We start from the raw sequence: 27,206 nt of genomic DNA, 5'->3' as shown, positions 1-27,206 counted from the left end.
GAATTAATCTAACTGTTAAACATGTGGATACACACTACTGTTCAAAGTTTGGAGGTTTTTTCTTTTTCTTTTTTTTTAGTTCAGCAAGGTTGCATTAAATCGACCAAAAGTGACAGTAAAGGCATTTAGTATCAAGGTTTTTACAAAAACACCAAATCACCTAATATTTCAAGACTGGAGAAATGGCTGCTGACAATTTGGCTTTGCCATCGCAGCAATAAATTACATTTTAAAATATATTAACATAGAAAAGTCATTTTATATTGTAATTGTTCACAATATGACTGTTTTTCCTTTTTTTTCCACAAATGTATGCTTGGTGAACATAAGAGACTTCAAAAACATTACAAAATCTTACCAACCCCAAACTTTTAAATGGTACCTATATAGTCTGTTACCTATAGTCTGGAAAAAAGTTATTATTCCATCACTGTGGCACCTCTTGTAAGATTTCAATGTATTTTCCCCAAACGCTTAAAAATGAAGTTCTAAGATTCCAATCAAAATAAAAACCCTTGGTGTCAAATTATATTGACAGTGTAACTATTTTCATCTGTGTTCTACAGCAGTTTAGTTTTAGTTTCCTCTGTCTGTTTTAACTGGAATTTTATGGAACTGAACTAGAACTGAAATAAATTTTCATATCATATAATAACTCACAGCTCTGGTGCATGTTCTGGTCTGGCAATTTTGTCATGAAAGAAAAGCGGTATTCACAACGTCCCTCTTAATACACTGCAGTACTATCAATGCTATCAGGGACACTGCTTCTGCCAAGGCTGAAAAAGCTTTGTGAATTAATCCAAGAGCATAAGACAATGTCTATGTATGTATTTTGTGAAAAGCACTTCTGAACTACCGATCTTTGGACACAAACATTCTATTGTGTGACATAAAAAACAATCGCAGGTCCCTCAGTGAGTATCCATGAGCAAAATTAGTTTAGCCAAAACCAAAATTGGCCTCTAAAGAAATGATGCAATGATAGAGAGTGACATGCCTTGGCGTTTTTTGTTTCTTGTATAATGTATAGATGAATATATTAACAGTGTCATATTTGGCTGCCTCAGGATGCTGTTAACTCAGGTTAACAGTGTCCTAACCAAACGTAGGACACGATAGTCATATAAGAGAGTAAAGTCAACTACATTTTCAGCAGAAGAGCTCATTCTCACCAGTCCAAAGGAATAAAAAGTAAATAACACAATGCTCAAACTAAACTCTCTTTTTGCACAATAGCCCTGTCACAAGTCCTACTTGTGTTGGATCAAAAAACATTTTCCCAAAAACCTAATGTTTGATCTATAAATCCAAAGAAATGACTACTCCATATCTAAAAGATTGCGAGTTAATGGACCATGTGTTCAAGATGCCGTAACTCCCTCTGGGATCACCACTAAGATTTTTTTTTTTTTTTTTTTTGCAAATGCAGAGCAGCAGCCCCAGATCAGCCTGGTTTGGACTTCACATTCTCCATTAGCATAGCCATGACAACACAAAGAGCTCGAAGCAGGAGGATTATAATCACATAATGTTTGTTTATCTCAAAGCAAAGCCATTATATATATAAATTGCTTTAATCAAAATAATAAAATGTACAGCATTTTCAGATAGCTAAAATGCATACACCAGCCAAAACACAGCCAGACAGTTTGCTTTAGAGGCTCATGGGAAATTAATATATCATATATAGCTGTGTTATGGTAAAGTCATTAGTGAGGCAAAAGACAGATTCATATCACCTAAGAAGGAAGAGATGGTCCCACGACAGTCTCAGAAACAGCGGCCCTACTGGAGCATATTTTAGCAGTGGTTGTTAAAACTGCCTATGAGGGCAATTAAATATGTATTGAGTGCCATACAGGCACAATAAATACATGCTTTCTTTGGTTAATCAAATAACTAGAAATCCACATATTAAACAATGCTGTTCAAATGTAAATCAGTCAGCCACAATGCATTAAAAGAAACTGCAACAGAGTCTTTAAGCACAAAAGGCTCCAAGATTTGAGGCACAAACATCCATCAGGTCAGTTCATCCATCTGGCCCAAAGAATATCATAGAAAAAAGGTACATCAATAAAAAATCTGTCCAAAGTAAATATTCAAGAAACAATCAAACACATGTGTTCCAAATAAACCTATTCAAAATGTTTGGATTTGTTTGTTTGTTAGTTAGCTTTGACAAAGCCATTCGTAGGCAATGCAGTAGCAACACTTAAGAGATTTTCCTTCAATATACAAAAAGGAATAAGTCCTAGGACCAAACAGGCTCATAACAAAGCAAAACGGCATTCTTCTAGAAATGTTGTTTCTGGTTATCCCCTTCACGGTGTAAAACTGACTGAAACTGAACTGCTTTTCAGTTTTGTTTGGTTTTTGTACTCCACCTAAACATCCATTTTGTTTGACTGATATGATATACAGACCAGCGAGTATTGCGAGTATGATATAGTTTTTTTATATTTTATGCAATTAAACAGAGTAACTTGCATATTTAGACACACTATTTTGTCTATTTTTGCTCTGCCAATGAAAATAGTTCCAAACAAAGCCACAGTATAATCAAACGATAAATTAGTGACTTAAATGAATTCACTTAAATGAATCAGTGTTTTTGATTGAAACAGCTGAGTGGCTGATTCAGTGACTCACTCATGTTTTGTCCATGAATGAATCAGCAAGTTTAAACAAATCGGTTGAGTGAATGATTAAGTGATTCACTCATAAATAGTTTTGTCGCCACCTACTGGAGAAATTATGTAACCTAAAGAAAGAGTCACTGAACAGAGATACAGAGAAATATTATTATTATTATAAAAGTGCCAGACTTTCTGTCTTAAAGGGGCATATTTATGCCAGTCGGCTACAATACTAACTACACAATAATTGCAGCATAATAATCTATAAATTAAATTTACCCTCTAACGTATGTCAAATCTTGCACTGACCCTGCTGCATTTTCACACATTCTGTTATGAATGGAGCAGGTATAATGAGCTCTATCCTTATTTACTTGGCCCACTTCCCAGAAAAACTCAGTCTGATTAACCCTTCAGGAGTGATTACTTATACACAGTAGGAGACTGCTCTGATATTTTGCTGAGTTCACATTCTCTACCCAGAGGGTTTGCCAAGTTTTGGTGGTTATTGGTGTCAGGCCCTCTGGGTGGGAGAAAGAGCTTGGTAAGCAAAGATCCTAATGAATCTCAGTCTGATTACATCAACCAGACCTCCACCATAAACATCATCAAAATGCGCATGATGGCCATCACAACTGCATTACCAGTCTGGCGCTTAATTAAATAATTAATTCAAAAGCTGGGTGGTGAAACTGTTTGTGACACATTGATAAGCATCTGCTTCTAGTCCAAAAAATTTTGTTCTGGGTGGCAGAATTACAAGGAGTAAGTCTTGATGGTTTGTTAAGCATGATGTAATAGAATTAAATAAAAATTAAATGCACATTTTTATGTCAATATAAGAAGCATAAGTTGCACCCCAATGATTGTGATGTTCACACATACTGTGCGCCTGAGCCTGCACATCTGTCAATCATTTGTGTCCGTCTGTGAATGTGTGTAAGCACACATAATAAAATCAACCCAGATGGCGAAGAACAATGTGAGTGAATTTGCTTCAGATGCTCATGGTCATTTCAACTTTGCAACATACATATGACCAACCTTGATTGTTTTCACTCTGCGCCAAACGATTAAGCTCTTGACAATAAATCTTAAAGCATGTAATTAAGCTTGATATGCAAATAAATTTAAGCTGTAATAGGAAGGAAAGACATTTCCTTGCCAAAAGGGTACTCCAGTTTCACCCTTTCCAGCCTTTTACTTTTAATTAACAACAAACTTTGGGTTTGCCCCAGATGACAATGATACTGCTTAAAATAATGTAGTCTTGGCAGAGATATATTGTTGTGCCATACATAAAATCTGACCTAAATTATCTCACAAGGTATCAGAGTAAATATCACAATGACTCATGTACAGTACTCAGTAAGAGCCATTACGACACATGCAAAAACTCACCCATTATAACACTGATGTAATGATGATTGAGAGAGACCAGCCTGTGGCTGAATACTGAGGTCATTCTAAACATTATTGATAATGTCATGCACTCAGTTTGAGTGAATGAGTTTTAAGATTTGAGATGAAAAGGGACAACACCCTAACAAAAGATCGCACAACATATGAAAGTGATCTTCCTAAAAACAGAAATGGACCAGCACCAGAGACACGTCTCTGAACACAAAATAAATGCAAATCAAAGTGTCCAATGAGTTTACTTAGAAAGTACGGCAAATTATTTCTCATCTATTGATAATTTATTGATTATAAATTATTATGTGCATGTGATAGCTAATATAGGGGGTTATTTGTGGTGGGTTATAATGGGCCGCTATAGGTCTCTGGGCTGTTTAAGAGCTCCAGTCAATCCCTGAATGAAGTTCACCACAATTACAGCCCGCGAATCTATGATTCTAATTTAGCACATATGTGCAAATCTGGGACATTGCCAGTGATCTCAGAGGAAGACAACACTAAACAGTCCTTTTAAAACCTGTAAATGATTGAGTGCTGCAGCTCTTAAGACTTACAATTCTAAAACACCATATATCACAGATGTTGTTACTCCAGATGTTGAAGTCCTTTGGGGTTTAAAATATAAGCATGGGTCTGACCTCACAGTGTAAATGTGCAATTGTGTGTGAGGGAGATGAATAGGTTTCAATGGGAGTAAGAACCATGTTTTTCACATTTCGTCACCACTGCTCTGCAGCTGCAGCTCTCTGCACAAAGCTTGAAAGCACAAGAAAGAGAGAAAAAGTAAGTGTGAGAGAGATTACCTAAAACCTAGAGCACTTAGAATCACAAAAGTCAGACAATCCCAAATAAGGGAGCTCACGTGATAATTTTTTTTACTTGAGAGAAAATCAGGCATACACCACACAAGTATGCAAAAGAAAAAAAAAGGAAGCTGTCCAGTACTCTGTGGTTCTAAACTAAATAAAAAGCACATGATTTTGATGAAGTATCCCAAGGATCCGCATGATCGGGCAGAGGATGGTGTTGGAAAGAATTCTGACCCCACGCTTTCTGTATTGATCTCCACCCCATCCCACTGGCCCTGTAGTCCTCGATACACACCCATTTACATGCATCAGTGTGTACAGCAGTGGACAACAGATCCTGGTGTTAAGGGATGGATGTTTCGATTTAATTTGAGCCACTTTCCCTGAAGGCGGGGCAGGGAGACAGAGTTGTTGACCTTCACAAGGAAAAGAGGGAAAGACCCAATAGGCAGCCTGCTTAGCAGAGGAGAACAGGGGAAGTACGGAGGAAAGAGGGGGAAAAGAAACAGAGTGAGAGAGAAGGAGAAAGCAAGGTGGGAGAGCAGAACTCTGTGAGTGTGAAGTGACAGCAAGAGGATTCATCAAACAAGGGCAAGAATCAGCAACAGGTAAGAAATGTTTTGTTTCTTCAAAACAGCCATAAATCAGTCTCAAAGGAGACAAGCAACATAAATACATACATAATAATCAGAAAATCTGTGGATGCTGGCAAGAAATAGCACATGAATTTAGCCATTAATTTGGTCCTAAAATCTGCATTCTTTAGCCAAGTGTAATTTATTCAATTTAGTTAAAGCTTATGAAAATAATGGCATGATTACTTTGGCTGTTCACTCAGTACTTTCGGGTACTTGTGCACCAACTAGGGCTCAATTAACACCTCTGAGTGCAGTGCTAAAACAGGTAGACACTCTCTTACAAGCTTTGTGTTCTCAGTTTGAATACTTCTTAGATGTTTAGAAGTTTATATATATGTATAATATATGTGTGTGTGTGTGTGTGTGTCTGTGTGTGTGTGTGTGTGTGTGTTTTACACATATATAATAAAATTATACCAATAATCAAATTAATCAAATAAAAAATTTATCAAATATAGATTAATAAATTAATCAAACAATATTGAAACAATTAATTATTATTAAACTAATTATAGTAATAATATAAATATAAATATAATAAAAATAATAATCAAATAAAAAAGGATAATAAAAACAAAATCGCCAACTATGCATTGTTCACCTGTCCTGTCTGATCTATCAAAGACTTGTTGTTAGTGTGTACATTTTAAGACATACGAAACCAGTTGAAAACAAAATGATAAAAATACCCAACAGTGCAGATTCCATTAGCATCTCTTACATTCATCAAACTTAATCATCTTGCACCTGATATGTCAGGAGAAGCTTTCTCATTGATTTTCTGCTACATTTTTATTAATCATATCAACTGCCTAGGTAGCAGACCTGTAATGTTTCTGGTCTGATCCATTTCTAGGCAAAACCATTATTCTCTTGGTTCAGAAATAATACATCCCAGAGACCTTTTTTTGTCTTGTTCGACCTCTAACCAAATCTAAAACTCAACAGTTCCCTCCTTTTGAGCCTTGCCAGCACGGACTCATTGCATGTTTTTGTTATTATGCATTTGTCTTATGCCTAGTAATGACCTAAATCTCCTTATATGGTCACAAATATTATTTAGCTTTGTTAATCAACATTTCTGAATAAATCAAAGCCCAGATAGGATCACAATCTCATTTGCACCCCACCTAAAGCAGGCATGCAGAAGAGAACTAAACAAATCGACATTTTCCCAGGTTTCCTTTCTCTCACGGCCTGAGCCCTGCTGCCTGCTCTCCATGACCATGCGGCTGACACCCAGCCTGGCACTTTCAGCCAAACATCTGATTGTGATCATCCATCAGACTCGCTGCACTGCTCCTTGTTTTGTGCCTGTTTGTGAGTCTCTGCATAGGATGCATAAAATATCTAATTTCTCAAGTGAAATGATTCGTCTAGGCTAAACAATGGAGTTGAACAGGGATGTTTTTAGGGCCTGGCCCATCTAATCAAATCAAACCTAATATTAGACAATCGTAACCCAGTGTAAACAAGCATCACAGTGTTTACATATTTTAGACACGTTTTAACCCACTAGCTTTATCTGCTTAATATAATTTCACTCATTTTTACCATCAAGTTTCAAGCACAACGTTTTTCACAAGCACAGTATAAAAGAGTGATCAAAGGAAATTCCTGATGTGAGCTCAGAGCAGAAAAAAAAAGATGTTGAAATTTATCTGTCTGTTTATTTTACAAAGTTTATTTTATGGTTCAGTGGAAATATCTTACCATAGTAAGAACAATAATCTTCAACTTGAGATCACTTCCCAGCAGTCAACCTGCCAAAATATTTCTAAGAGTGGTTTAAAATCATTTATGAAATTATGAGGACCCTGAAGAAAAAAAAAAACATGAATTCTGCTTTGTAGAAGAACATTCCTAAAGAGAACATATGGGCACTTCTCTAAAAATGAAAGCTGAAGCACAGTTAGGTAATCAAGAAAAGCCACAAAAAAAAACTAAATTAAAATGTTTTGTCTAGTCAAAGTTCAGATATAAGACCCAAAGAGATGTGGCATAAAATCGTAAAATATAAAAGTTCTAGCTTTAAAACCTTTTTATGGGAAAGTTAAAGTCCAACAAAGACTGATACTGAATTATTGAAGCTTTTGTAGCAGTCATTGTTATTACATAGGAGTTAAGAAGCAGATAAAGAATCCTCAGTGAGACTGTTTGGCCTAATGAGAGGCATTATTAATATAATGAGTTTTGAAATATGAGTTATATAAATTAAAAAGTATAAAATAAAATGTTTTTCATATCTGAAAAAAAATCTAGTTACATGGCTCATTTTTATACTTTGTACTGCCTGCAAAGTAACTTAATTATATATATATATATATATTTAAAAAAAACATTTATTAATCCTCTGAGAAATTATGTAATGTTTTCAGTGTTCCACCAATCAGCAATTCAAAGGTGGTATTTGTTAAGCAAAACTGACACAGAGGTGCAGATAGCATGCTAACACTGCAATTGTTCCAGCCATTGGTTTCCTCTAAGCTCCCCTGGGTGTCCAGCCTGGTTCCCTCATTAAGACTCACTCTTTCCTAGGTCTTACATTGCACAATAGAGTCTTTATCGGAGCCCTGTGCAGATAAACCTGTAAATCCAGAGCTGCTTTTTTTTCAGAGTCTGTAGAAGTCATAATAATCCAGCCAAATTGGAAGAGTACATGACAAAGATGACAGCAAAAATTACTTCAGAGTCTGTAGGTCTGTCATGCCAGACCTTGATCAAGGGTCTCCATAGCAAAGAAAAACCACAAAAGATGTCTCTTCTTTAAGTTTCTGTTTCTTTATTTAAAAAAGAGCCCAAAGAATCCCAGAAACATCACACATGTTTCCTGTAGAACTTTAAGAGATATCACAAATGTCTCAAACTGTGCTCCTGATTTTTCAAGACACCAAAGTCTGTAATCAAATGAAGTCAGAGATGTCAATATGACTTCTTATTTATTATTAAATTCTTCCAAAATCAAATTAACGCCTACATAAAATGATAGTGCTCTTATTTAGCTATTTGTAATTACACTGTAAAATCCAATAAATTTTCAATACAACTGAAATATTTGAGAGAACATCACATAAGCTGACTTCATAATCAATTGATGTTGATTTTCCTAAAATGTGTGTTTGTTTGTTTTAACCATTATAGTGATTAGCATTCCCTTTGGTTGGGCACTTGGAACTTCGTTTATGTTATTATAATTTTCTTCTTGTTAATGCAGCAATGCATCATGAAGTCAGAGTTATTTGATTTCAAGAGAAGGAAAGTAATAACTGCCGCAATGCACTCTGGGAGTCAGTGAGTAGCTATATTAAGTCATGAGTAAACCTAAATGAAAGGAGCAAGTACCCCCTATGTTCTTTTTTAGTTACTAGAACTCTTGTGTAAGTAAACTATACTAACTAAGCATTTGTCAGTACAACATACTATTCCTATTTCACTTTACTTCGTTTTTTCAAGGCAATCGGTTTGCATGCTTTTTTTAAGTAAGCCCAACTAATTAGATTTTACAGTGTAGTACATTTTCAATGTTTTAATTATTTAAATGAACTGACTTTTAATTACTATTATCTTGTGATCTTAAGTTGGCAAGAAATGACAAGAGTTAAATGCTAATTTAACAAATCCTTATTTGTGAAAGAACTGATATTACTGCCCAAATCAGCACAGGATAAAGCAAAATGACAATGTTTTCTTGCTGCTTCTCTGTTCAGGACCATGAAAGCTGGGCTTGCATACTGCTCTCTTCTTGTCCTTCTTCTGATGACGGATGTCTGTGGCCAGCGAAGACCAAAACCAAAGCCTGTCCGTCCGCCTACCACTAGGAAACCTCCTGCTCCCAAGAAACCGTCTTCTCCTGCCCCAAAGTCTGAGCCCGAGCCCCAGGAACCCACAGACTTTCCCCCTCCGATCCTAGGCCCTCCCTCTGAATTCCCAGACTGCCCCAGAGAGTGTTTCTGCCCACCATCTTACCCAAATGCTCTGTACTGTGAAAACCGCAACATCCGGAAGGTCCCGGTCATCCCGTTCCGTACCCACTACCTGTACCTACAGAATAACTACATTGACCAAGTAACCGCAGACTCTTTCAAAAACTGCACTGAGCTTAAGTGGATAAATCTGGGAAACAACCGTATCCGTTCAGTGGAGAAACAAGTCTTTGAGAAGCTGCCAAACCTCCTTTACCTTTATATGCAGAGGAACGAGCTAAAGGAGGTGCCTGATGACTTGCCGGCTGGTCTGGAGCAGCTTAGACTCAGCCGCAACCAAATATCAAAGGTCCCACCTGGAGCGTTCAGCAAGATGGAACATCTCGCACTTCTGGATCTGCATCACAACAGGATCAGTGACAGCAGCTTGGGCAAGAACAACTTCAAAGATCTGAAGAACTTGATTCAGCTCAACCTGGCCCACAACATCCTCAGGAAGATGCCTGCGAATATACCAAAGGGCCTCTTCCAACTGTTCTTGGACAGAAATAACATTGAGGAGATTCCACAGGGCTACTTCAAGGATTTCACAAACCTGGCCTTTGTGAGACTTAACTACAACCAGCTTAATGACAAAGGTCTTCCAAAGTTGGTGTTCAACGTGAGCTCACTGTTGGATTTGCATTTGTCCCATAACATGCTGAGCACTATTCCCCTGTTCAACCACGAGCTGGAGCAACTTCATCTTAACAACAACAGCATTGAGAGTATGTACTTCAATTCAATTTGTTATTGTGCCACAGAACAACATCTCCAAAATAACACATTTACTTGTCTTTGCAGGTGTTAACGGCACTGAGATCTGTCCCTCTAACTCTCTCAACATGCATGATGAGAACGGAGCACCCAAACTGAGATACCTGCGTCTGGACGGCAATCACTTGAGTCCTCCCGTCCCCTCAGATGTCATCATGTGCTTCAGACACCTTCATGCTATAGTAATATAAGATGGTTTGAGTGATGAACAGATTGATGCATGCCTGTGCACAGCCAGGCCTTCCTGTCTACTTGACAGTACTGATTGAATCAAACAGTACTGGAGAAAACAAGTAAAGAATGCATTTTTAAACAATGCATTTTTTCCCTTTATTTTCAGGAATGTTTCATTGTGTAACCTAAAAACCTTCAATGCATCATATTTATTGAATTTCCTGCCTTGAATACAACTGAGCATGAGTATTCTGCATTAAACGTTTCTATGTGATTATACAGAACAGAAGCAGCAGCGATGGCTGAGTGGAATTAATTAAACCCTAAAAATAAAGGTACATTAACGGACGTACTGTGCAACAGACAACAAGCGTAGTTACAATTAAGGAGTATAGGGGTAGACTAAGATACGATGAAGCAAAATGATAAATGAGGGAATAATGTAACTACTGTGTAGTTGAAAATGCCCTTAATGTGCCTGTGTTTTTAATTTAATGTGTATAGTCCTGCCTTTATCTTGTGTCAGTATTTCTATATAAATAAATGTGGAAAAATAATGCTCTATTTCAACATACTTGTTTTTAAAAGTCATATGTAGAATTCGCCTGCTATATTCCACGCTTCACATAGCATAACATATTATAACAATAAAACTAGACAACAAGCAGATTTAGTGTATAATTTACTATACACACTTAAAATTAAACGTTCTATAGGTTTTCGCAAAGATGCCATAGAAAAAGCATTTTGGGTTCTTTAAAAGAATCATTCACTAAAGTAACACTTTAGTTTAGGGATCGATTCTCACTATTAATAGTTGCTTATTAGCATGCATATTACTAGCATATTGGCTGTTTATTAGTAGTTATAAAGCACATATTCTGCATGACCATATTCTACATCCCTATAGGGCTGGGCAATATATCGAGTCCCGAGCTGCTGCACGGAAACTGCATAATCCAGTTTGTCCTAAACATGAGACATGCTTATATTAAGGGCTTTAAAATAACTAAATAATAAATAATAAAGTAAGATATAATTAACATGTATGGTTGAAAGCAGCTTGTCCCATCAGATGTGCTGTTTTCCTCAATGCATAACTTACACTTACAGGTATATTCTCCATCTGTAAATGTTAGAATGTCATGGAAATATTGATGTTTTGCTGTCAAAAGCCTTCTGCATGCGATTCTCCATAACTTCACAGACTTCATTGAACAGACTGAGCACAAAATAGAAGCGCAAAAATTGTGACTTAAAACTACTTCAGTCTGTGTGCATTGAATGTATTTAATACACGAGTTTCACAATTTGAGTTGAATTACTGAAATAAATGAACTTTTCCACGACATTCTAATTTATTGAGATGCACCTGTAGAATTTAAAACCTACAAGTGTATTTTATGATAGCAGATAAACGTAAAGGGTAATCAAAATATAATGCAATTAATCTGTGCTCGTGTTTATTTACTTTCATTTGTATTTTAGTGAATTGAATTTCTTTTAAAAAGCATTATTTTTTTGTTTTTATGTAATGTTAAAATGTTCGAATGTAATGTGATTTTAGCCTCTTTTTTGCACATAATGGATTGTATAGCCTACTTTCACTATATATGTTTTCATTGCCTTCAGTATAAACATTGTTTCATTGGACAACATTGTGCAGGCTGTATAAATAAATAAATTAAAAATAAATAAATACATATTTTTTTATATACCGTATATCGCATTTCAGTCAAAAAAAAACAAGATATGATTTTTGGCCATATTGCCCAGCCCTAATCCTACCCAATACCTAAACTTAACAACTGCCTTATAAGCAGTAATTAGGAGTTTATTGAGGCAAAAGTCTTAGTCTTAATAATTAGTTAATAGTGAGAACTGGACCTTAAAATAAAGAGTGACCAAATAACCACTTTTTTTCTTACACAAACTTTTCCTAAGCCAAATTTACATGGCAAATTTTTCTTTTATGATTATAGTGACATCTTGTGGGAACTTTGTACATTATATTAAGTGATGCAATTTATATTGAGTTCTCTAAATGCTTTATGCTATATGCAAAATAACTGATATATACACAAAAGAGTTGTACCACTGTAATCATGTTTCAGATTCCCACACATAACTGATGAGTGACATAATGCAACAGTACAACCAGGGACTTTTTATCCAGTAATATCCAGTGATGATAAATTCTTAGTGTTTTAGTTCTCTTCCTGCTCACTAACTGCAAATGAATTTAGCATTTCAACATCTTTAACATTTTAAACAATTAATCAAACAAGTATTTCATGTAATTGGTTTCCTTACTGGGCAAAGAAGTCTTTCCACACACAGCTACCTGTATTGCACTATTTCAGGTTTGATTGGCAATCATTCAGAGCAACCGATGTTAGGAAGGACAAAAATAAAACAAACTGCCTGCAGCATAAGGAAACAGAGCAAGAAAGGTCTGAACTTATTTCCTGTCAATGGAGCCCAACAGCAGAAGAAATAGCGTTCTACTGGACCACATGCTTTCAAAAGTCAAGCAATGCTGGTCAGTTGATTATGAAATAGCCAGTAAACAAAAATTGTCACATAACACACTAATATCGGGAAGAAATTTGTTGTCCCGTTTAGAAAAAAAATGAATACAAATGAACTAAATGTCAATTATGAAAACAATTTTTGGTCACTAGAGGAAATTTGATTTACGTAACTGTTCATGTGAGCTTAATTGAAAAGGAAACTTAAGACTTTTCAGTCAGTCTTTATCAGATGAAATACACACATGCAATGATGTAGAGATATTGGCAAATCTAGTAAACTAAACGTTCTAGGTTCTAATTTCGGAAGTGATATGAATTGGGACAGTTATCACTTGACAGAGCCCCTTATCCCCAAGAAGGCCCCTGCGGGACTGTCCCTGTGGTAAGTGCAGTAATCTGCCTTTTAAATAAAGGCTGCTAAATAAAGAATAACCAAATAATGAGTAAAAGCAGTATGCAGTCTTTCTTTCTCATTATTATTTAATAAAGATTATTGTTAAAATGTAAATACACAAATAATTTCTTTATAAAAAATAACCTATTTCAGTACTTATCAATTCCCAATACTTATTCATGCCCAACTATATAATATTTACTGTTCAATAGTAGGGTCAGTAAAATATACTAGAAGGATGAAGGATGCTTTAAATTGACCAAAAGTGACAGTAAAGACTTTTACATTGTTACAAAAAACGTTCTATTCCTCAAAAAAAAAAAAAAAAATTTCCACAAAAATATTAAGTACAACTGTTTTCATAATTTATGGTAACTAGAAATACTGTGCATCAAATCAGCATTTTAGAATGATTTCTGAAGGATCATGTGACACTGAATACTGGAGTAATGGCTTCTGAAAATTTAGCTTTGCCATCACAAAAATTAATAATACCTCACAATATTACTGGATTTTTGATCAAATAAAGCATTGGTAAGCATAAGAGACATCTTTCAAAAATAAAAAATAATTTCACCCCAAAATTTTAACGGTAGTGTACTATAATATATATATATATATATTTGCACAACTACACAGTATAACATGCCACTACAGGTATAGTAAGATTATGTACGTGCCAATTCCCAAAGTGATGAATTAATAATCTTGCAAAGACAGGCACTTCCTCTTACTGTAATGGGAGGTAGAAGAGAATCAAGGAATACCTGTCGAAATTCCCCTCCTGTCCCACTATAAGAGCACCTACCATCACCATACAGAGGTGCACTTCATTCTATGAAGAAAAACACTCCCTGGACCTCACCGGGTAATAATACATAATGTACAGCATATTTATTTAATCCTATATGACAATGATATAGCACATACATTATTACATTTATGTAGCACATACTGTATATACTTATGTTTGACTGTCTTTTCTTTTTATCCCAGGCTGAACTGTCAGAATAATAATGAAGGACTTGTTTATCATATATAGCATGCTTGTATGCACCATGCTGTGTGGTCTATGGGACACAGCCCAGGGTCGGAGGCTTCACTTGGGCAGCTGTAAAGTGAACATTCACACGCATGAACTCAGGCACCACTTCCAGCACATCCGTCAAAGCATGGTGAGCACATTTACAGTCTAGCCTTATTCATGTATTAGTCTCAGCATTTCCTTCTGTTAAAACAGCTGCTGGTGGCTTGATGTATGCTAAACATGTATAAATGCGCCAAGTCCATTTCCCGCCATAACAATGACATCATTGGTGATGTCAATGGGCTTTCTTGACAGGCTTGACATGTCAACCAACAGGTTATTGGTTTTAAGTTGTTCTTGCACTCTGCATGTCAATCAAAAGAACAACAATGACTTTTAAGCATGACAAAGCAAAAAATAGCAAAAGGAATACTTCAGTCAACCCCTGGAAACTCCTGCCAATGTCTTCAGCTCTTTGTCAGTCTGACGAATCATATCCCTTGCAAAAACAGAGCAGAAAATTCCCATGTAAACATTGCCATTTTTAAGGTGGCCTTATTTGATTGTGTCTGTGGTTTGAGGTTATGTAGTGATTACAACGGTAATGCAATCTGATAATATCTTGTGTTTTGACAGATTTCAGGAGATGATCACAAGGCAATCCGATTACTTAGAAAAGACGTGATGAACAGTATACAGGTAACATTTTTTGATTCTTTTTTTGTAGGGCCTGTAGCTTCATAACCTTTGTAGAATCAACTGATCAATATCAGTATACCATATATTACTGTCAAAAAAATCAGTGATTTATTTGTCTTCCTCATTATTAGGCTACAGAAAGCTGCTGTTTCCTCAGGCAGCTCCTTCACTTCTACATGGATAAGGTCTTTATCAACTACAGCAGCAGTCATTCCCTACATCGCAGAACCACCAGCGTACTGGCCAACTCCTTCCTCAGTATCACCAAGGACCTGCGAGTGTGTGTATGTAACACTGCTCTAGTTAAAGAACGTTTTTCAAACTGTTGCAACCGTAAGACTGGAAAAAAATTGGAAAAGTCCCGCACACTGTCGTAACTCGCAAATCTTTTTACAGAGGTCAAGGTCAAAGACCTTCCTTTGGCATTTGAATGGCATCAGACTAAAAACTAAAACAAAAATTTCTTCCGCTACAATATTTGGGACTTTTCCATTTGACCAACTATGACCTACAAACCTGTCTGCGAAAAAATGCATGTGCAAGCTGCGATTATCTATATAGCAATAAGCAACTGTAAATGAAATCAAGCTCTGTGTATTTTAGAATATTGGTGGAGGATTAGGGGCAGGTGTAAGCACAGCAATAGAGATAGAGAGATGTTGCTGGAAAGCTTTTAGCAGACTAATCTAATCATGTCACTGTGTGTCTATCCAAAAGCATGCTAATGCACACTGTGAGTGCAGTGAAGATGCCAAACAAAAACTCTCAGGAATTCAAACCATGTATGACCAGGTAAGAGACATAATTTACTGACAGGACAACTAATAACTAGACCTGCCAATACGGATATTTTCTTAAATCTTTTATTTGATCTGACAATACTACAAAAAGCTCAGTTTAACACATTTCAACATATTTAAATAAATTCCACCAAATTCTACTGACTTTTCCCTCACAATCAGAACAGAAAATGAAAGAAAAATAACTTTCCTTTTGTCTTTCAGCTTGATCAGGCAGCAGGAGCAGTGAAGGCTATTGGAGAGCTGGATTCACTACTTGAATGGATAGAAAGTTTCCAACACCACTGAAAATACACCAAGACCTAACTTAAGTGAAGCTAGATATTTATTATATTTCTCAAAACAGGGACAGCTGCATAGATTCAAGAACAAAGAATATTTACTACTTGACTCTAAAAACAGTTTTAAAAAGTTTTTGTTTCCTTACAGTTTGTGAAAATAATTTATTTATAATTAACTACATTTAAAGCCATATTTCTAAGCATATTTGCATGATGTATAAATGTCATGCTGCAAAGTAGACCTTTGCGGTCAGTTTGTGATCTGTGACTTTCTTTGTATTGTTGTCTTCATAAAAAATATATAATTTATAAAATAAAGATATATTTAAGCTGTTATGAGTCACCTGTTTTACCACAAAATCTATTCAGATTAATTGAAACACATTATAGGAAATCACTCAAGAACTGATGTTTCACCTCATGAGAGTAAACATAAGTAACCGTATATATTTGTCATGTTTATGCTAAACGGAAACACCCAGATGTTAAGAGCTGACGCATGCTGTTTCAGCAGGTCATCACTCTGTGTTTTCTGACAGACCTTTTTGTCTACATTTAAAGCCATATTTCTAAGCATATTTGCATGATGTATAAATGTCATGCTGCAAAGTAGACCTTTGCGGTCAGTTTGTGATCTGTGACTTTCTTTGTATTGTTGTCTTCATAAAAAATATATAATTTATAAAATAAAGATATATTTAAGCTGTTATGAGTCACCTGTTTTACCACAAAATCTATTCAGATTAATTGAAACACATTATAGGAAATCACTCAAGAACTGATGTTTCACCTCATGAGAGTAAACATAAGTAACCGTATATATTTGTCATGTTTATGCTAAACGGAAACACCCAGATGTTAAGAGCTGACGCATGCTGTTTCAGCAGGTGTTTTCTGTGTTTTCTGACAGACCTTTTTGTCAGGTGGCTATAGAAACACAAACCGCATTGATCACTGACTTTCAATTTAGGTAACAGGTTCACGGCTATTCATATCAAACAAGAAGATATTGAGGCACAAATTTGTCATACCACGTCAAATTCTGACTTAATTCTTGATAGAAAGTATCAGCAAAAACAGTGCTAAGAAACAAAGAATGACGCAACACTTCTGTTAAATGTTGCTGTACAGCTGAATTCGGAATACCACTCGACTATACTAAGAAACAGCAGAAGAATATAGTAGGATATTCATCCATGCATTCATTTTCCAAACCGCTTATCCTCTGTAGGGTCATGGGAAAGCTGGAGCCTAAGTAAGAGTAGTAGGCTATTCCTAATTCAGCCTAGCACCTTACATGCTTTCAACAAGCAACCTTACTGACCTCTAGTGGCCAGTAGTGGTGTTAAACAATAAGCAGTGTTTTGATGGTGGGATATCATATCTGGTGGAATACTGAAACTTTACATGAGAGGATGAATGTAAAGCCACTTCAATACTGCGTTTCTATATTTACAAAGCAAGCAAACTGCTTACCAGTGGACATAATAAAACATTCCACCTAATTGTGAAGTGATCAATCGTAAGTTAAAAAAAAAAATTATACTTTAAAAAAGTGCAGTTACAGCTTAAATACAAATGCTGAATAAATGTAAATTTTTAATTAATCTACCATGGTAAAGCCAATCTAACAGGAAGTGCCAATAAGGTCTGTAGCCTTCTTTGTGACCTTCATAGTTGTTTTTGTTGCTATACAGTAACCCTGACAAATCCATGCTATACTATAATTTGATAGATTTGTCATTCATAAACCAACCTTAAAAATAAATAGCCTGTGGATGTTGACACTGTAATCTCATATGCTAGCGTAAGTTGATACAGTTTCGTGCCAAATTAAAAGATGTGAAAGTCCAAGATAAAACCAAGATAATTTACTTTGCTTTGTAGGAGAGGGGACATCTTAATCTTTGTCATGGAGACATCGTCATGGAAACATTTATACATGCACAACATTCAAATATTTAAAAGCTTTCCGGTGACAGTGAAACAGATTAATTATTCCACTCTAAATCGCTGATGATGGTACTAGAAACGTGCACTAAATAGCTGACATGGCTTGAATTTCCTGAATCACTTTCATAACAGCTTTTTTTTTTTTTTAAAGAACTTTAGTGAATTCACTGAAACCAGCTCAGCATAACAGGAAATTTCCTGTGTTTTAGATCTTGCTGATCAATTGACACATAAAATTATACCAAAAACTTAACAGCAAGCGAAGCATTCTAAGCAACGCGCTATCATTAAGAATACTGCCAGGGTCACCCAAAACACAAAAATGCAACATGGTTTAAAATTTCTACAGTTTCAAAACATCTGTTTTGCATGGTCAAAACCAAATGTACAGTACAGTAGGTCACTCTTAACCAAATGGGAAAGAATCTACGCAGCACACTTAATATACTTCCTCTAAAACTTCCCAGGACTACAAGCAAAGTTGCATGCTAAGCACCTGAGGTAGCTCACGACTGCATTGCAGCACTGAACCTAATGACCTTTCAAACCCACAATAGTACCCGCACTCTTCTATTCTATTCGTCAATGAGACTTGTGTCATGCTTCTTGACACAACATGCCATGACATTATACCAGCATCCATAACTGTCCACATGATATGGCACATGTCTCTGATGCCTGATTATACCACTTCTTAAAATCAAACTCATTATGGGTAACTGTCACGAAAAAGATTTTGTTAAATGAAACTATTGGTCATAAACTGTCTGAGTCATTTGCTGTTTTACATACTAATTTATACATATTTACATATTAAAATGTACAGGGTGCAAAACTGTGCTGTTGAAGACCAAATACGATGTTTTTTTTTTACAAGGTCTATTTTAGCAGCAGTTCCAGATTTTACTTTAGACTTCAAACTGCAACCCAACAGTGCCAAAACAAAAATATCCTTGAAACAAATCATTAAACTGAATCAATACTACCATGAACCACAGTAATTTTACACAATATGCAAAACTATTGAGAGTTTAGCTTTTTAAATGCCTCTATTTTGATAAATGCTTCTATTTGCTGCTATAAACAGGCAATAACTGATTCAACAAAACACTTTGTGGTTGGACAAACCATATTTATCCTCACTGGTAGTGTATTTAACATAGTCTAGGTCATATACAGTATTATCTCCCTGCCCATTACCATTGCGAAGCAACAGATGAATTTGTGCCAAAATATCAGCGTTTGAGTGGACACACAGTTGTTTACATCAACAAGGTTAAGTAAAGAATTTTCTCCCTTTTAAAACGCATATAAACCTATTTATCTTGCCATGCCAACTATGCACTATTACACTACTGTTCAAAAGTTTGGGGTGAGATTTTTTTTAAAAGAAATTAATACCTTACTTTTCATAGAGGACTCATTAAAACTAATTTAAAGTGACAGAAAGTTCATTTCTAATGTTACAAAAGATTTTTATTTCAAATAAATGCCATTCTTTTGAATTGTTTGCAACAGTTTCATGAGCACTAAATGAGCATGTCAAAATGTTTTGTTTCATGTTGAAAATTCAGTTGCCATCACAGGAATACATTACAATTTATTTTAAAATAGAAAACAATTATTATTTTAATTTGTAATAATATTTCTCAACAATATATATACAGTATATATAAATATATATATATATATTTTTTTTTTTTCGTACTTTAGACCAAGTAAATACAGGCATGTTGAGCATAAGAGACTTCTTTTCAAAAACATTTTACAAATCTTGTGACTCTTGCGACTAAGATTTAAGATTTCATGATGTTGACTCTTCAAAACAAATTATGCACTCTGTGTTCCAGTGACAGGAAGGGAGGAGTTTTTATGCAGCAAAACATCCATAGGTACGCTTCAGCAGACGCATGCTGTTTTGTTTTGGAACGCAACCTCAGTCATGTGGGTACCAGTGCCCGCAAAGGCACGAGCCATAACAGCTTCATCCTACGTGCTGGTCAACAAGCCGCCTCGTAGCAAGCGCTCGCATATGCGTCACTACAGAACGCCCATACGTAGCGGCTTTGACACCTTAAACAGTTAAACTAAAGAAAAAATTGTGAAACTGAAACTGCTGCAGAATGATGCGTTGAGCGATTTCCTTTAAAGACAGTCTTAGTGAAGCAAGGGTCAGGCAGTGACCCTCATGAACAAAAAGCAACTTTACACAAAGTTGTACTTGCAACAATTTAGATCTGCTTCAAAAATCAAATAAAATTTGGTCTAAAGTTGATATTTGTAGTATTAAAATCACCAGAAACAGAAATTATTAATGTTTTCATGGTACAAGATGACTGATTAATAAGGGAGTATGTAATCAGTTCATCAACATCTTATGATCAATAAAATCATTTGGATAAATATAAAATTAACAGCTTTCATAACTTCCCAATATTACAAGGTGGTCAATGAGTCAATGTGGTTTAGCATGACTTTAGCAGAATTTTTAGACGAAACTGCCAATTGCTTAAGAGAAACTACTATATAACAGAAACTCTCTTAGTCATGCAATGTGGGATTTTACATCAAACTCTACATTTATCTTATGTAAAACTTATACAACTAACATAAAATATATACAGAAGTGAAAGTAAAGGTTCAATATTACAGTACTTATACATTAAAACACTTCAGATTTCAGAAAAACAGAGTATAATGATTACTGTTAGTAATGTTCAGATCAGACTATAAATCAATCTGTAAAACAATTCAGTTAATCAGAAATGCTGTATATTTTGAATAGTTGTAAAATTTAATTAAAGACTATAGATATTATACTAGAAAAACCTTTAAATTGATGATTTATAACTAAGAAGCTGACATTCATTAGTTTCATATCCTGATTCAGAGCAGTTTCATATTTAATGTCTCAGAACATGAATCTATCCATATGCAAATGAATCTCAAAACAAGAATCGATCTATACGCAAATGAATCTCAGAACATGAATCTATCCATATGCAAATACTTTCAACTGTCAAAAAGGAAAAGTAAGAAAAAAACTCCGGTGTGAATAATATATGTTTTCGATGTGGGGCATTTCAGTATGTTTACCTCATAAATCCCTTTTTAGCTTTGCCCTCAAAGCTCCTTACCTCTGCCCCCAATGCATCACCAATTCAAACCTCGTCATGGGGCTATGGGTAGTCTGTGTAATCACGACACGTAAGTGCCATTGTGCTCATGAGAAAGCAAGAATAAATGTGGCCTGATCTCAGCCAGATGTCCCGATATCTTCTTCAGCTCCCTGTTTCTCTTGAGTCTTCTGTAAAAAGGCAAAAAAAAACTGTCATTCAATAAAAAATGGTGGGAATTATAAAAAAAAAAAAAAAAAAACCTTTCTCAAAATATTTTATGTTCCACAGAAGAAAAAGATTTGGAACAACATGTGGGTAAATAATGTCAAAAGTGTCATTTTTGGGTAAACTATACCGATAATAATGCATCTTCCTATATGTATGTGAATCATTGTTGCACTATTTTTCACTTTCTGTTTTTTCTTTATGCATTAGAGCTGTATATAGCCAGATTTATAAAAAAAAAAAAAAAGGAAATTTAGCTGAAACATAAACCAGTTACTGACAATAATCAAAACAGGCCAGCGGTATGCTGATCATCTGAATAAGTCATAATATGCTTTCTCAGAGCTTCTGTTATAATCTAGACACAGGAGTGGTACAGGAATGAATCACCTATGGGCAAAATGTATATTGATAAATGGTCAGTTGACTTACAATACTATATTATTAGTCAAAACACACACATACACACACACAAAATCAATCATGATAAGAGCATGATGATCAAATCTCTCTCGGTTTCAGGCTTTCCACAGGATGAATGTTTTGCTACTCAAATGCGTTCAGGCAGCACATTGTAAATTCCTTTGTGTTTTTATCCCTAGGCCCTCCATTACGTTCGCTGTCAGTAATCTGTGCCTGTCTGTGAGTCTAGTGTAGATCTTACCTCAGCCACTCCGGAGAGAAAAAAACCACCAATTTTGCATCATGGGTTGGGCTTACCCCGCTAGTCTTCATGCTAAAGCATTTGAGGTACAGCCAGAAATGCTTGCATACATGGTGTAATAGTAAGTCATGGAACAGGTTAGCTCACTCATGCTTACATTACTCAGTTAATGACAACTAATGAAATTCCATAGCATTCACTAATTTCTTGTAATAGCCTGCACTAAAATAAAATTCAAGGAATGTAAAGCATTTTTTTATAATTGCATTTACTGTAGTAGTGTTAGTAAAATAAGAAGCAGCTTTCCATAGCTAAGCTCACTGCAATGGTTCAAACTGGCTTTAACTTCAACAAAGAGTACAACGATGGACAAATGTATAATGGTTATCAATGATTTATAATCATTAAACATGGCAAGAGCTACAATAACAGCAATGTCTGATACTTCATACTTGAAAGATGAATTGAGTCCCGTCTGAAATGTCAAAAAACTATCCCAAAAAACTACAGAGACTGATAATTGGCCTTGAGATTTCATATATTTGGGTTGAATAAAATGTATATCTTTATATCTGGTTGATTTTCAAGCCATTGTATGACACTTCACAATGGGAAATCATTCGCTAAATGTAGTTTTGTTGGTTATGAAACATGTAGTTTCACTTATTGTGATTGTTTGTGACATTTTCAACTTAATATGACGAGTCTGTGGTGAACTGTAGCATATGCAGAAGCAGAACAAGTGTGTTGTCTTTTGGTGACATAACATAAGTCTATGCTTTAAGTGACACTTAATTTCATGAGATCATCTTCAGGAAAGAAGAAGCCTGACCTAAAGGTATACTATAGGTATACTTGAATATTTGGTATACTTAAATATATATTTCTTTAAATGACTTTATGTAGAGTTTACTGGTCAAGTATTTGCTTAGTCAGCTTGATTTTGACTGAAAACAAACAATATTTCAGCAAACACTGTCTCTCTCAGACAGAGATTTGTTCACACCATGTACATCACATTTAAAAAGTGCCGTAATGTTTTATTCTTACATGCCTGCATCCAATAAATTGAATTAAAAAGGAAAAAGAGAGTACATTTTACAGCTTTCTTAAGTAATTATTAAATGCTGTCTTAAGTCAGCTAATCTGGGTAACTAACACCAGCACTACTTACATGTCTTGTATAACACTGCTCTCTCGTTTCATACAAACAAAAAATTGTAGCAAGAATGACATCAGAGGACTTCAATGTTAATATTACTGTAATATTGTTGTTGCAGTGTTTGTCTTGTTGCTAGGCCTTGTAGCTGTGTAATAGGAATAATACTGTATCCAAGAGAAGTGTTTAACATTCATCCTCTCTTCGTGGCAATTTGACCAGGAGCTGATTTAATTTTGTCACACTTGAACGTGGATCACACACACACAAAAATTTGTGTATTCAAAGACTTTATGTGGGTGTAATAAAAAAAAAAAATTATAATTCTTCCCTCGCGGGTCAATTTTACCCACCATGGGAATTAATGGGATGTCTGAAAAAAATGCATTTTTTAAATTTGATTTCAAAAAAACAAAAAACAAAATATGAGACAATCCAGAAAAGATTTATAACCAAACGAAGGGCTGAGACTACAGAATATTCCTAAAGCAGAAAACACTCACATACCCCCACCCCCACACACACACACAAACACATATAAACACATTGTAACACGAATGATTAAGGAAAATAAGGTAAATAAAATAAAAATCACCTAAAAATAATAAAAACAAAACTACATAAACATTAAGAAAAAATATAGGAATGGATCAATATAAGCTTTCTGGGCCAAAAAAAGTGTCATTTTTACCCTTTGGGTCATTTTGACCCGCGAGGAAAACTTTTTTTTTATATGAGGGAAGGGACGGATGAAGGTTAATTTCATATAAGTTGTAAGAGGCCAACAACTTGAGTTGAGTTTCAGGAGAAAGTCTGGCGTGCATTATTTTAGAATCAATGGAGCCGGGGTAAATGTGAAAGGTATTTGTGGTTTAGAATACCAAGGAGTTATTTGTCACCCAGAAACCACACTGGACCCCTTACAATCATCTCTGTATGTGTGAGTTTACGCTCACCTGTGAGAGTTGGCTCAATGCACATACAGGGCTTTCACCATCTGCGTAAAAAGAAATGTCAGAGATGAGACGTCTATTCAGTTCACTGCTTCTGTCTGAGAAATTAACAGAAGATTCCCGCAACTGGCAAAAAAAAGCAAAAAAAAAAAAAACGGATAAGGTTAAATCATATAAGGACAATTAAATTATATATTTTTAATTACTAAGTTCATTATTTCTTCATTATCCAAAATTCATTTACAAAGATGAACTGCAAATGAATCTATTATCTATTTTGGTAAGTGGATTGATAGATAGAACAATATAATGATAGATAGATAGATAGATAGATAGATAGATAGATAGATAGACAGACAGATAGATAGATAGATAGATAGATAGATAGATATAAGCATTTTATTGCTGACTTCATCTTGAATTAACCATCCAAGTTAAATTTTCCTATAACTTCTTTATTCCAAAAACAGAAAGAAAAAAATGTTTGTGAACAAGGTGATGACACAGTGTAAAGACAAATTGCCAGTAAGTCAACACCCCCCCACCCCCCTCACCCCACCACAGAACGCTAGATAGGAATTTTCTGGGGTATAAAATAACGGCACCCCAAAGCTAATCTTCACATCTCTATTGAGGGCTGAATATCAAAAAAGAATCAAGAAGAAAGAAAGAGGATTGAAGAATGATTTTCACTGGAGTCATCCTTTCTGCTCTGGTCATGCTTCTGCTTTCTGACAGTGCTCAGTGCAGAAGAGTCGACTGCAAGTCTGACTGTTGCTCATTTGTGGAGGGCTTTCCTGTGAGACTGAAGGAGCTCCGTTCTGCATATAGAGAAATACAGAGGTTTTATGTAAGTATATTTAGACTGATTTCCAGCTCAGATACATTGAATGAAGTCTGAACCTTGCAAATCCCAAACTACAAGGCATTTCTGCTTTATTTCATGCTATATTGAGGTTTGAGGTTCTCTCTAATGGGTTTTTGTTTGCATTTGTTCTCCTCAGGAGTCCAATGATGACTTGGAACCATTATTGAACGAAAATGTGCAACAGAACATCAATGTAAGTACCAAACTCCATTCATCTACTCCCACAGTACAATAGCAGCAATTATTCAAATTTAAAATTAGCAACAGCAGAAGTAATCATACTGAAACTGAAGGTTTTGTGCAAGACGCATGCAAACCAAACTAAAAGCTCGCCAAACATCTTAGATCTGCACATTGCTACAGCGGTGCCATAGCGTGATAACCGTGGGTGTCTGAAACAGCTCATAAAGGATAAATCTCATATATGATCCACAGAGTCCTCATGGGTGTCACGTCATGAATGAGATCCTGCACTTCTACTTGGACACCATTCTGCCAACAGCTGTCCAGAAGAACCACTTGCACTCCACAACACCAATTGACTCCATAGGAAATATATTTCAGGATCTCAAGCGGGATATACTGAAATGTGTAAGTCTGTCATTTGGTCATTAACATATAAAATATGTTTAAAGGATTATAAATTTGGTCTTACTGATGTGATTACTTTCACAATCAGAGTAAACTTTTCCGTCCTGGTGACAAACCAGCTGACTTAGCTGCCTAACCAGGCTGGGAGAACAGCAAAACAGTTTAGGCTGGTATTTGGATGTGTTTAAGCAGGGAACTTGTTAAAATTAGGTTGCTAAAGTTAGGATGTGTAATGTTAGGTTGGTGACCGTTATTTTTTGAAAAACGTAGTTCAGGCATCTTTAGGATGTCGAAATAGTGCACATATGTAGAAAGCCTATGTGGCTATTTTTTTTGGCAAGAGCTGTTGCAAATCAATCAAAATACCTAGTGCTTGTTGTGCAATGGTATGGTGAGGCAAAGAAGGTGTCTTTAACATTGCAAACTACATGAAATAACACACGTCTCTCTATGTTACAGAGGAATTACTTTTCTTGCCAAAATCCCTTTGAGTTCGCCAGCATAAAGAACTCGTATGAAAAGGTAAGTCTTATACAGCAACTTAATGCTAATAAAAGTATCATGTTACACCATCAAAACTATTTTCTACTCTAAGATTACCTGAAATTATTAAATTATGTCTGAAAGCTATTCCAAAGGCTGACAACATCTTTTTCTCTTTAGATGAAGGAACAAGGCGTTTATAAAGCCATGGGAGAGCTTGATATGCTCTTTAAGTACATCGAGCAGTATTTGGCAGCAAAGAGAGTCAAGCACTAATAGGATGTCACACTGGATTAGATTCTGGCCATGATGACTTGAGTCAAGTCTGAAATAATGAAGAAATAATGAAGAATAATGTAGAAACAATGGACAGATCAAGAACATACTGTAGGATATGGCACAAATGGACTTCATCCTTTAACTTATTGCTTGCACATCACCATTCCATCACACTACTTTATGATGCATTGGAAAGCCTTCCTCTTCGCCTTCAGTTTCTGGATGTCACTATGGCAGTGTTTTAGATTGAACTAAAACCATAAAATGATGTTTAAGTCACATTGACCAGGGTTATTTTAAAAAAATTAGTTGCATTTTGCCAACTTGCTGAAATAACTTGAAAGTGTGTAATAACTTGTTATTGTGTAAATACTGATATTTATGTCATGAATTTTATTTATTTTATTTTATGAGCTCAAAAGTTAATTTATTGTTCATTTCATATATTTCTGATGCTTATTTTTAATTTGTTACAGAAAAGTGTCATCAATAAATTATTTTAACTGAATAATGCAACAAACATTTCCTTTTTTGGTTAATGTGGTTATTTGTCTTCCTCGTGTTGACATGAGTTCATTCTGGTCTTCTGTTTACTTCCTACACTTTATGCCAAGTCTTGAGCAAACAAGCTAAATCTAAATTCTAAAATGACAAATCATTAAAACAGTGCTCCTGCGACTTATCACTTAACACTATCATTTACAGGGTGTGTCAAAGTGAGCTAGTAAGGGTTAAAACGTGACTGTGCTAACCTCA

At 35.4% G+C, this 27,206-nt stretch overlaps 3 protein-coding genes across 4 annotated transcripts; all 3 read left to right on the top strand.

Annotated features, from left to right (window-relative positions):
- The first annotated feature begins 5,194 nt into the window (after window positions 1–5,194).
- Window positions 5,195–10,964, top strand: LOC107739305 (prolargin-like). 2 transcript variants are annotated; one of them, XM_016551389.1, is made up of 4 exons: window positions 5,195–5,478; window positions 6,687–6,828; window positions 9,216–10,198; window positions 10,275–10,964. In XM_016551389.1, the coding sequence occupies exons 3-4, from the start codon at window positions 9,220–9,222 to the stop codon at window positions 10,436–10,438; spliced, it is 1,143 nt and encodes a 380-aa protein (XP_016406875.1). In that variant the 5' UTR covers window positions 5,195–5,478; window positions 6,687–6,828; window positions 9,216–9,219; the 3' UTR covers window positions 10,439–10,964. The 2 variants fall into 2 exon arrangements, with proteins under 2 accessions (XP_016406875.1, XP_016406874.1); XM_016551388.1 differs by lacking the exon at window positions 6,687–6,828.
- Window positions 10,965–14,365: 3,401 nt separating this feature from the next.
- Window positions 14,366–16,163, top strand: LOC107739304 (interleukin-20-like). The gene is made up of 5 exons (XM_016551387.1): window positions 14,366–14,524; window positions 15,013–15,075; window positions 15,207–15,359; window positions 15,793–15,867; window positions 16,080–16,163. Exons 1-5 carry the CDS (start codon window positions 14,366–14,368, stop codon window positions 16,161–16,163), a joined length of 534 nt encoding a protein of 177 aa, XP_016406873.1.
- An 8,748-nt stretch (window positions 16,164–24,911) lies between these two features.
- LOC107739303 (interleukin-10-like) lies at window positions 24,912–26,735 on the top strand. The gene is made up of 5 exons (XM_016551386.1): window positions 24,912–25,079; window positions 25,234–25,290; window positions 25,533–25,688; window positions 26,148–26,210; window positions 26,352–26,735. The coding sequence occupies exons 1-5, from the start codon at window positions 24,912–24,914 to the stop codon at window positions 26,445–26,447; spliced, it is 540 nt and encodes a 179-aa protein (XP_016406872.1). The 3' UTR covers window positions 26,448–26,735.
- The last annotated feature ends 471 nt before the right edge of the window (window positions 26,736–27,206 follow it).

The sequence above is a fragment of the Sinocyclocheilus rhinocerous genome, unplaced genomic scaffold, assembly GCF_001515625.1.
Source record: "Sinocyclocheilus rhinocerous isolate Xijiao unplaced genomic scaffold, SAMN03320098_v1.1 scaffold14, whole genome shotgun sequence".
NCBI lineage: Eukaryota > Metazoa > Chordata > Actinopteri > Cypriniformes > Cyprinidae > Sinocyclocheilus > Sinocyclocheilus rhinocerous.
The sequence above is the reverse complement of the archived record's forward strand: the minus strand, read 5'-3'. Positions and strand labels throughout refer to the sequence as shown.